Source organism: Papio anubis, chromosome 1 (genome assembly GCF_008728515.1).
Source record: "Papio anubis isolate 15944 chromosome 1, Panubis1.0, whole genome shotgun sequence".
NCBI lineage: Eukaryota > Metazoa > Chordata > Mammalia > Primates > Cercopithecidae > Papio > Papio anubis.
Window position 1 is genome coordinate 158187815 of NC_044976.1, and position 10085 is coordinate 158197899.

The following is a 10085-nucleotide window of genomic DNA, read 5'->3' on the forward strand; positions in this document are numbered from 1 at the left end:
CAAGATTATTTAGAGCCAAGGACCTCATGCACTGTGGGAGGTCCCGCTCTTCTCTGCCCACCCCATTTCTCACGCTCCCACTCCCACCCCCAACACTCCCCCAAAGGCAGAAGCTCATCTTCCACTGTATGTCCACAGGGTTAAAACCTGCCATCTTGCCTGTCTCCCAGGGCATGGCTCCTTCAGGGATGTCTTTTCTTTTTCTACTTCTTTTTTTTTTTTTGAGACACAGTCTTGCTCCGTCGCCAAGGCCGGAGTGCAATGGCATGATTTCGGCTCACTGCAACCTCCACCTCCCAGGTTCAAGCAATTCTCCTGCCTCAGGCACCTGAGTAGCTGGGATTACAGGCGCACGCCACCACGCCTGGCTATTTTTTGTATTTTTAGTAGACACCACGTTTCACCATGTTGGTCAGGCTGGTCTTGAACTCCTGACCTTGTAATCTGCCTGCTTAGCCTCCCAAAGTGCTGGGATTACAGATGTGAGCCACTGTGCCCAGCGTCCTTCAGGGATTTCTTAGATCTCCAAGAGAGGTGCTGCAGCTCTCACAGGTGCTGGGCTCCAGGAGTCTGTCCTGGGAGGCAGAGGGCCTCTCTGTGGGAGAAGCACCTCTCCTAAGACTGCCCAGTGATCCTTGGGGGGCACTGATTATGGACAATGTGTAATTCAAAGGTCGTTACCTTTGGTTTCAGGATGGGTCAGAAAGGACTTGAAAAGCTTGGATTATTCTCTCTTCTGCGTGGACCAGAGAATGATCAGGAAGGCCTGCAGCTAAGCCAGCTTTAAAGCCACGGTATAGTTGATTTGGGCTCAGAAAGCTCAACTTGTGAGACTAGACTGATTGTGTGTCTGTATTTCCTGTACTTCCTTCCTTTTCTCCTTTACCATTTGATCCCTCTTTGTCAATGTTAGTCTGTGCTATTGGGAACAGTAGAAGAGGGTTGTGTCTTTGTTCTTAGACTAGAAATGTAATAAGATAGGGATAGGCACCACACCCCTTGGGCTTGGATATGCTTTGAGCAACAGATTTGGAGTGAGGGAACTCCACGGGGCCAGGACAGAGTGAGGTGCTGGTGTGATCAGGATATGGGGTAGTCAAACTCGGTCTTCAGACTCTCACTCCAGTGCTCACTCCCTTGCATCACAGTTCCTTTACAGTTGCCATAACAAGAAACACTTCCACTCCCTCCTGTGTCTGAACTGCGTGTTAGACACAAGAGAAAAGAATTCTGGAGTCGGCACACTGGCGCACATCTGTAATCCTAGCTACTCAGGAGGCTGAGGCAGGTGGACGTTTGAGCCCAAGAGTTCAAGACCAGCCTAGGCAACCTAGTGAGACCCCGTCTTTTAAAAAGAGAGAGACAGAGAGAGAAAAGAACTCTGAAGGCAGGGCTGGGACTGGTAGTGCCAGGAGGAAACAAAAAGCTATTTGCTCTGGTGCCTGGGCACAGAAGGAGCACAGAGAAAAAGGAGGCAGAAGGAGTGCAGAGAGGAGGAAGGGGAGAGCAGGTGTTCTGTGTGGGCTCGTTTGAAAGGAAGTACACAAGTACATCCAGGCCATGGGTTTGGACGTGTCTGGAAGGGCTGGACAGGCCAGGTTGAAGACAAGAAGGCCTTAGTATGGGGAATTTTATTACAATGAGGCAGGAAGGAGGTGGTCCTTGGGCTTCTTTGTCACCCACAGGGAGAAGGGAGACGTGAGAGCTGTGGGGAAAGAAGCAGGCATCCTCCCTCTACATGGAGACTTTTATCCACGCTGCCGGCGGCCACAGGAGGGAGGCGTGCGAAATGGCGGCTGCTGGAGAATGTGATGCCCGCTGGTCTAAGAGATGACCTTGAGAGAGAGGAGAGACAAAATTGAGCTGGTGTCTTGTGTGGGGGAGAGGGGAGGGGCAGGTGAGGTGGGAGGAGAAAGCTGAGAGGGAGCTAGACAGGGAGGGGGCGGGGCGAGCTGAGGCCACCTCCCCGTCTGGTCTGTCTGCCTCTGTCCTGGCCAGAAGGAAGGAGGACACAGACACGGGCATGTGGGGGTGCGACAGAGATGGGGGGCCATGTGTCCTTGAGCCCCAAGGTTCTCCTGGGCTGAGACCTTCATTACCTCATGTGCTTCCTAAGGATACAGGCCTTGATCCTGCTGGGAGCAGGTCCTGGACTCAAGTTCCATAGGCAGCCCCCATTTTTCTAGCCTGGGTGATGCACTCCCAAGTCCTTGCTTTTCAAAGCATTTCAGAGGTCATGGTGGGGGGCACCCATCCTCTGCTCCAGGAGCTGGAGATGGGACTTCCCATTTCTCTGACAAGAATTCCCAAGAAGTGCTGGCTGTCACTGCAGCTCCACCCCCATGCCTATCTTTCTTTTCTGTTATAGATTGTTTATGTTAAGTCATCTTTCTCTGGGACAAAGTACTTAGCCTCTCATTTTCTATCAGTAAAAGGAGGGATAATAATTCTTTCCTCACAGAGTTGTTAGGACTATCAAATTAGGTCCCATATGTAAAGAGCTTGCTGAAGTGCAAACTGACAGCAGAAATGTAAAAGATTACTATTCCCAGGGGAGAGAAAAAAGGGAAAAGGCAGAGGGCCGAAGCCAGGTCAGGGTGGGAAATGACTGGCTCCTAAAACCGAACTTAGGATTCCAGCCTCAGCAGCCCCTCCCACCCTCCCTTCTCCACGAGCCTGCTCTGGCCCCGGGCCTTGCTGGTAACCTTAGGGAAAACAGGACCCTGGAACTGAGAATAAGGCAGTCGGGGGGTGGGGGTGGGAAGTGAGGTCATTGCAAACTCATCCTTTCTCTCGTGGAGAGGAGGGGCCCTGGCCTCTTCCCCACGACCTTCTCCCACTGAGACTCATAGGACGGGTTAGGGCAGGACCCTCCTGAAGGCCACAGGGTGCCCCAAAGGAGGGAGGCACTCCCCTTCACACAGAGCTGGCAGAATAGTCACCAGAGTGCCTCCCAGAGCAAGTGCTCCTGCCAAGGTCAAATATGAGTGCTGCTGGGCCACGAAGGACCTGGATGAGTCAGGTTAGGAAAGTTTGGTGTTGGAGGAGGTGGATTTGATGCAAACCTAGACTGCCGGCTGGCATGAGGCCCTCAAGCTGCCTGCCATGCCTGGCTGGACCCCACAGCCCCTCCTCTCTCTCCCTTCCTTTGTACTCTCTCAGGTCTGGCTTGCATCTGCCCTGTGTCATTCTCTCCATCTTTACCATCTGCAGGATAGGAGGGCCTCACTCTGGCTAAAGAGGTGCTCTCTGCCTTCCCTACCAGTTGCCCAACCCTAACGCCTTTAGGTCCCTGAGAAACAGGAGGCCTAGCTGTTCACATCAAGATCAAGAAGCAACAGCTGTGGGGTTTCTCTCTCTGTGTCTCTCCCCATCTCTCTCTTCCTCCCTCCCTCCCTGGTGCAGAGGGACAGATGCTCTGTTTAGAATTTCTTCAGGGAGACAGCCAACAAGGACATTCTTTCTCTTCCTTGGGCTTCCCTAGCCAAAAATGGAGGATTAGCCAAGAGACAGCTGCAGAGGCAGCGGCCCTTGGGGAACCCCTCCCGGAGTAGCAACAATGGCCTCGGGAGAGAAACTGTCTGGAGCCGGCCTCCTTTAATTGGAACTTGAAAGTGGTGTCTGCACTGGAGTGTGGCAGAGAGCAGGACTTCAGACTCTGGCTGGATGGACCCAGGATTGAATCCCAGCTCTGCCACTCTCTCGCTGTTTGGGTTTGGGCCACTCCCCTTTCAGAAGCCTGTTTCTTCATGTGCAGTCGAGATGAGCATCCCTATTCACTAGGGTTATTGCTGGAATTAAATGAGTTGATGCACAGAAAAGCTTCTATTATAGGTCTGGCAAACTCCAGGAGTCCAGGGATTGTTAGATCCCCTGTCCCACAATAGAGCAGGAGCCAGGTGACTTTCTGTACTCAGCAAAGAGTAACTGAGAGGCATGTAGGAATGATGTGGCTTCCAGTACCCAAAAGCCTCAGTTCTAGAAAACCTTTTTTTTAATTGGATTTTTTTAAAAATTGGATTCCTCGGTCAGGAGTGGTGGCTCACGCCTGTAATTCCAGCACTTTGGGAGGCTGAGCCAGGCAGATCACCTGAGGTCAGGAGTTCGAGACCAGCCTGACCAACATGGAGAAACCCTGTCTCTACTTAAAATACAAAATTAGCCAGGCATGGTGGTGCATGCCTGTATTCCCAGCTACTCAGGAGGCTGAGGCAGGAGAATTGCTTGAACCTGGGAGGAGGAGGTTGTGGTGAGCCGAGATCACCTCATTGCACTCCAGCCTGGGCAACAAGAGTGAAACTCCACCTCAAAAAAAAAAAAAAAAAAGGAAGAAAAAAAGAAAATTGGATTCCTCAATCCAGGGTCTCTTACATTTGGAGAACTTTAGGCTTTCAGCTGTTGCATGCCTAGGCCTTGCCATAATCCAATAAAGCAGGATATGGAATGGGATATTGGATATGGAAGGGGATAGGATTGGTGGATGAAACAGAGAAAGGGAGAGAGAGAAACAGAAAACACTCACACACACACACACACACACACACACAGAGATTTCGCTGTAACATACTCTTGGAAGACAGAAAGAGGAGACAAAGGAGAGGAAGGGCCAGTGACAGCTCTGCTGCTCTGAAAGGCAAGGGGCCCTCGGCTCACTGCCTTCCGCGTCCTCCCCTGGGGCTAGGTGCGCTGGAATCCTAGATTCCCTAGGAGTGAAGGCAGGTACCACGATGGCATGAAGGCACCTCCCACCACCTTCAAGACTTCCCATTGCCAGTCTGTAGCCTGTGTGTTGAGTCCTGGTCCAACCCGGAGTCACCCGTGTGAGCTGGGGTCAGTGACTGGTCTCTAGTTCTCCATGTCTCCATCTGAAGAATGTGAATAATAATTTCTGACTTGGCTGCTTACAGGACCGCCGTGAGGATCCAAGTGCACAGTGAGGTGCCAGACAGAGGTGGGGGGAGGCAGATACTTGAATTCCTTTCCATGTAGCCCACAAGAAACACCTGCCCCTCCTGACTCGGGGACCACCAGGGACCTTGAATAGTTGCCTTGGCAACTCATTGCCTGGCTAACTCCCACTCTTTGGGTTTCAGCTTAAACGTCAGTTCTCCAAGATCTTCTGGACTCCTAAGCTGGGTCTTCCTCTTGTAAGCATTTGTAGCATTCTGTACATACCCTTTATAGCACTTTTACGAGTTGAATAGCGTGGTTATTAGTGTGCTTGTTTCACACCTATCTTTTGCACTACATTCTAAGCTCTGTGAGGGAAAGGAATATGTTTCTGTTGTGCACCATCTTATTACCACGTAGCAGTGGGTGCTCCATAAGATCCTCCTGCATGAGTAGGTGAATTCCCTGCCTTATCCCTCTCTCATGCCTTGACATGAGGCGTGAGGCCAAGCGCCCATCCATCACATTCCCCTTGCCCAAAACCTCCTTATAAGGGTGAGGAGAAGGGTAGCATCTCCTCTCCCTTCTAACTCAAGGAACAAATCATTGGCTACATGGTAGTTGCCCTTCTTCCCATCCTCCCAGCATAGCAGCCCCTGCCCAGGATCCAAAAGGCAGAAGGTGAGTAATTGCTATTTTTATATATTTATCTTTGCACAAGGCTGCCCTCTGGTGGTCGAACATGCAGGAGCAAATGGGAAGGATGGAAACCCCAGTAGCCAGGAATGAGCTGGCTGAGCCCTCCATGCTCAGAGACTGGCCAGTGAGCCACGGAGTAGGTAAGTACTACAAGAAGCACGTCTGGGTGAAGATTCATGTCAGTTCTCCATCCTTATGAATGGCTCCCTCCAAATCTAACAGGAGGCCCTGGCTTCAGAAGAGCACGAAATGAAGGAATGCCCTATAGAAACCCTATCTACCCCAGTAGGATGGCGTGCGGGTAGAGGGAGCTGGTTTAAGTACCTATTCTTTCTCCTCAGTGGTATGCAGGCAAACATTTTATAGTCAGCTCTCAAAAAAGGAAATCTCAATTTGTAGCGTTTACCAAGTTCTGTAGTGTAAATACCCCTACCATGGCCAATTTTAAACCACCAATGTGATGTCACTGAATGGGGAGCTCCGAGGAGCACACCATTACCTAGAGGTTCCCCCATACAGATACCACGGACAGAAATAACTTCAAGGGCATGGTTAATAGTGAAATATAGTGAACTAATTGAAAAATGATGATTTTTGAATAATTATTACATTTGTTTTCAATATAATATATAATTGTGAGTTTATATAATTTAATTTTTCATAATGGCTGTGTTTAACAACTGACTTGCAAAATTCTGGAAAATTTAATAATCGGTTCCTGCAAGTAGTAAGAGCTGGCTCCAGCATATCACTGCTTCTCCTCTTTCCCCCTTCTTCCTTCTCTTCCTCCTCCCCCTCTTCCTCTCCCACGGCTTTCTTGGCATTCTGTGTGGGTACGAGAGATGGGGAATATGGAAAAGTGCTCCACTGCAGACATTGCTATTTTCTGAGCCAGGAGCCATAAGTGTCAAGGAAAGAAGATGAAGAAATGCAAATTTGGCTGCTGAAAGACATTTCAGTACATGAGTGTGTGTGTGCATGCATGCGTGTACGTGTGTGTGATTTTTGCAAGGGATTAAGAGGTCAATTAATGCCTGGGCTAAAGATCACTGTTGAAAGATATTGGGCTTTATGGCTGGAGGCCCATGCCTGCATGGTCCTTGGAGGCCTCTTACCTGGGAGGAGTGGAAGGGCTCTGAGCTAGATGAAGCGGCCGATGGGGAGCCGAGGCAGGCAGAAGTAGGCGCTGGGGAAGAGGCTGAGGTTGATGGGGTTGCCGTCCAGGCGGATGTCTTCCAGCTGCCTGCGGGTGTATTTGTGCTCCTCAGGATCACAGAAGACGTCTCTCTGCATGGTCTCTATCAGGTTATTCTGGGAAGAACACACACCAGCTGAGCCCCACCAAGACGGTCTGCCCCTTAAGCAGCACCAAAGGCTCACATCAGCTGTCCCTACGAGCTCTGCCTGCTCTGGTGCAACTGGAGAAACTGAAGCATCTAGGGCCAAAGCCACACAACAAGGGTGAGAAGAGGAGCCCCAGGGGGGATGGATGGAGAGAGAGGGCACAGAAGAAGAGGAAGAGAAGGGCAGAGAGGAAGGAGGGAAGGACTGAAGGGAAGGAAAGAGACAGAGGGTAGGAAAAAGAAAGAAGGAAAAGCAGTTGGGTGAGATAAAATAAAGCGATGGAGGGAGAGAAAGTGTTTTTAAAATAAAAAAAATGGAGAAAATCAACCTGGGGTCATGGAAAACTATTTAGACAAGACCTCCCAATTCTTGTCTCCAATAAACCCTCCAATCAAGGAGACCCCACAGGTGCCTAAGCCTCATGCCTCTCACTGCCATGACCTGCTCATGGTATCTAACTTCCATCCTCCATGCTGTTTATCACCCTTGCTCTGGGTGAGGCTCCTTACCTGCAGGTGTACAGAGCGCAGGCTCAGGGGCAAAGGCCCTGGGATGGAATCCAGCAGGTTGTCTGACAGGTAAAGGAACTGCAGCTTCTCCATTGCCTGGGAGAAAACAGAGTGTAGGAGGCTGGTGGGTCCAACATGTTGGACCCTGGCAGTGAGGATGGCTATGAGGCCAGAGACATTTGTTCACTCGGGGCTCACTTAGCATCAGTCATGCGCCAGGCTCTGTGCTGGGTGCCACAGGGGTTGCCCAGGTCTTTAAGGAGCTTACAGACACTAACTCCAACTGGATGCAGGAGGAAAGCTGCTACCATTGAGGTGCCAGCCACTGAAGTAGGAAAGAACTAATCAGCTGGTAATGACACTGGGTGGTGCAGGGGAGGGGCAGGGACAGGGTAGAACGGAGGACCAGGGGACATTTCAGCTCTGCCTCAACTTCTCTGCTATCAGAAGGGACTTTCCCCAGTGACAAGTCTCCAAATGCTAAACCTGGGGCCATGGACAATTATCTAGACAAGACCTCCCAATCAGTGTCTCCAATAAATCCTCCAATAAAGGAGACCCCAGAGCTGCGTAAGTCTCATACCTCTCACTGGCATGACCTGCTCCCTGGTATCTAACTTGCATCCTCCATGCTCTGTTTATCGTCCTTGCTCTGGGTGAGGAGCAGGTACAGAGCAGACACTCGGGAGACAGTCAGACTATTAGAATGAGAACTGCAGGCACAGAGAGGCACACAGCGTGTGCATGGGACTGCGCTCTCGGAATCAGACAGTGTTAATCAGAGAAGGGTTTGGGAAGAGACAAGCCTTCAGCAGGGCTCAGGGAGCAAAGAAAAATGATAGCTACCATTTATGGAGCATCTGCTATGCATATCTAACCCTCCTGTTCTCTTTGTAAATGCTATCTTATTTAACCCTCCAGCAGCTGTGTCAAGCAGGTATTATTACCCTCATTTTGCAGATGAGAAAACAAGGTCAGAGAGGTTGGGTGACTCTCACACAAACCCAGGTCTCTGTGGCTCCCGAGCCCAGGCCTTATCCTGGGCTGAGAAAACAGCTCTGAGTCAAGGCAAAGCGGCACCCCCCAATATGGAGACAGCTGGGATGTTGCCGAGGCTGAGCAGTGGGGAACTTCAGGGATCATGCAATCCTGTTCTTAGAGACCGAAAGACTGAGGCCCGAGGTCACGTGGCAGGCTTCTGATTCCAGTCTAGTGCTCTTCCACCACAACAGTGGTAGTGACACTGTGTTCTGTAAAATTCCCTCAAAGACCACTGTAGACAGGAGAAGGCTGAGAGGGTGGAAGGCACTGGGGAGGGCGGGGCGAGAGAGCAAGCAGGTGTGCCTCTGTGCCCTCATCCTATTTCAAAAATACAAGTCTAATTTGGTTTGTTTGATGCTTCTAAATAGGAATTAGATTGCATAAAAGATTCTACTACTTGAGAGACAGACAGACAGACAGAGAGAGAGAGCACATGGGCGAACATACCTGGGGCTCTTCCTAGCCCTATTGAAAGGGCCGCCCCAGGGGGCATATTTGTGTCTTATAACTTAGCCCTTCCCATCAAAACTGGCCAGCCAATAACCAATCAAATAGTCTCTCTTGGACAGGTGCAGTGGCTCACACCTGCAATCCCTGCACTTTGGGAGGCCAAAGTGGGCAGATCACCTGAGGTCAGGAGTTTGAGACCAGCCTGGCCAACATGGTGAAACCCCATCTCTACTAAAAATACAAAAACTAGCTGGGCATGGTGGTGCATCCTGTAATCCCAGCTACTCAGGAGGCTGAGGCTGGGGAATTGCTTGAACATGGGAGACAGAGGTTGCAGTGAGCCGAGATCATGCCACTGCACTCCAGCCTGGGCGACAGAGCGAGATCTGTCTCAAAACAACAACAAAAAAGTCTCTCTTGAGCATTTGATCATAGAAAGACAATGATTAATCAGTCACTTAGTGGCGGGTTTTGGAAATAAAAGGATATGTAGACTTAGGGCCAGAATCAGCACTATTCCAAGCCAAACTCATGTGTAAGTTTTCAGGGAGCAGAACCTGTGAGTGTGCAGAGGACGCTGGTGAGCAGACAGGTGAATTGAGCAGATGCACAGAAAGAAGCCAAGACAAGAGGCCTTGTGCCCCAAAGAGGGAGAGAGTTGTCCACCTTGACTTCTGAACCCCCATTCCCAGTACAGGTTGAGATCCCAAATCTGAATATCCAAAATCCAAAATGCCCCAAAACCCAAAACTTTTTGAATGTCAACAAGATGCTCAAAGGAAATGCTTATTGGAGCATTTTGGATTCTGGATTTCAGGTTAGGGATACTCAGCCAGTAACAGGCCCATTAGGCCTAATAGTGCTGTTTCCATTCATGGAGGTTCTTGGGATCTCCTTTTCTTGGGTCAGAATCAGTTTCTTGCAACTGAAAGAATCAATAAATAGCAAATTTAAAAGGATGAAAACAGTGGGTGGTGGTGGTGGAAGTGTGTAGAGCGAGTGCAGGTGGGTGGTGGAGGTGGATGGTGGTGGTGATAGGGGTGAAGGTGGGTGCTGGTGGTGGTAGGGGTGAAGGTGGGTGGTGGAGGTGGGTGGTGGTGGGGGTGGAGGTGGGTGGTGGAGGTGGGTGGTGGTGGGGGTGGAGGTGGGTGG

At 50.4% G+C, this 10085-nt stretch overlaps 1 protein-coding gene across 1 annotated transcript in view; it reads right to left on the reverse strand.

Moving 5' to 3' along the window:
- Nucleotides 1-1615: 1615 nt before the first annotated feature.
- Nucleotides 1616-10085, reverse strand: part of OPTC (opticin) — a 13185-nt gene continuing 4715 nt past the window's right edge. The window contains exons 5-7 of the mRNA XM_021928380.2: nucleotides 7443-7538; nucleotides 6705-6900; nucleotides 1616-1835 (exon numbers count right to left, since the gene is read on the reverse strand). Coding sequence (XP_021784072.2) covers nucleotides 6730-6900; nucleotides 7443-7538 — 267 coding nt within the window. The 3' untranslated portion in view covers nucleotides 1616-1835; nucleotides 6705-6729. The remainder of the gene's footprint in view (nucleotides 1836-6704; nucleotides 6901-7442; nucleotides 7539-10085) is intronic.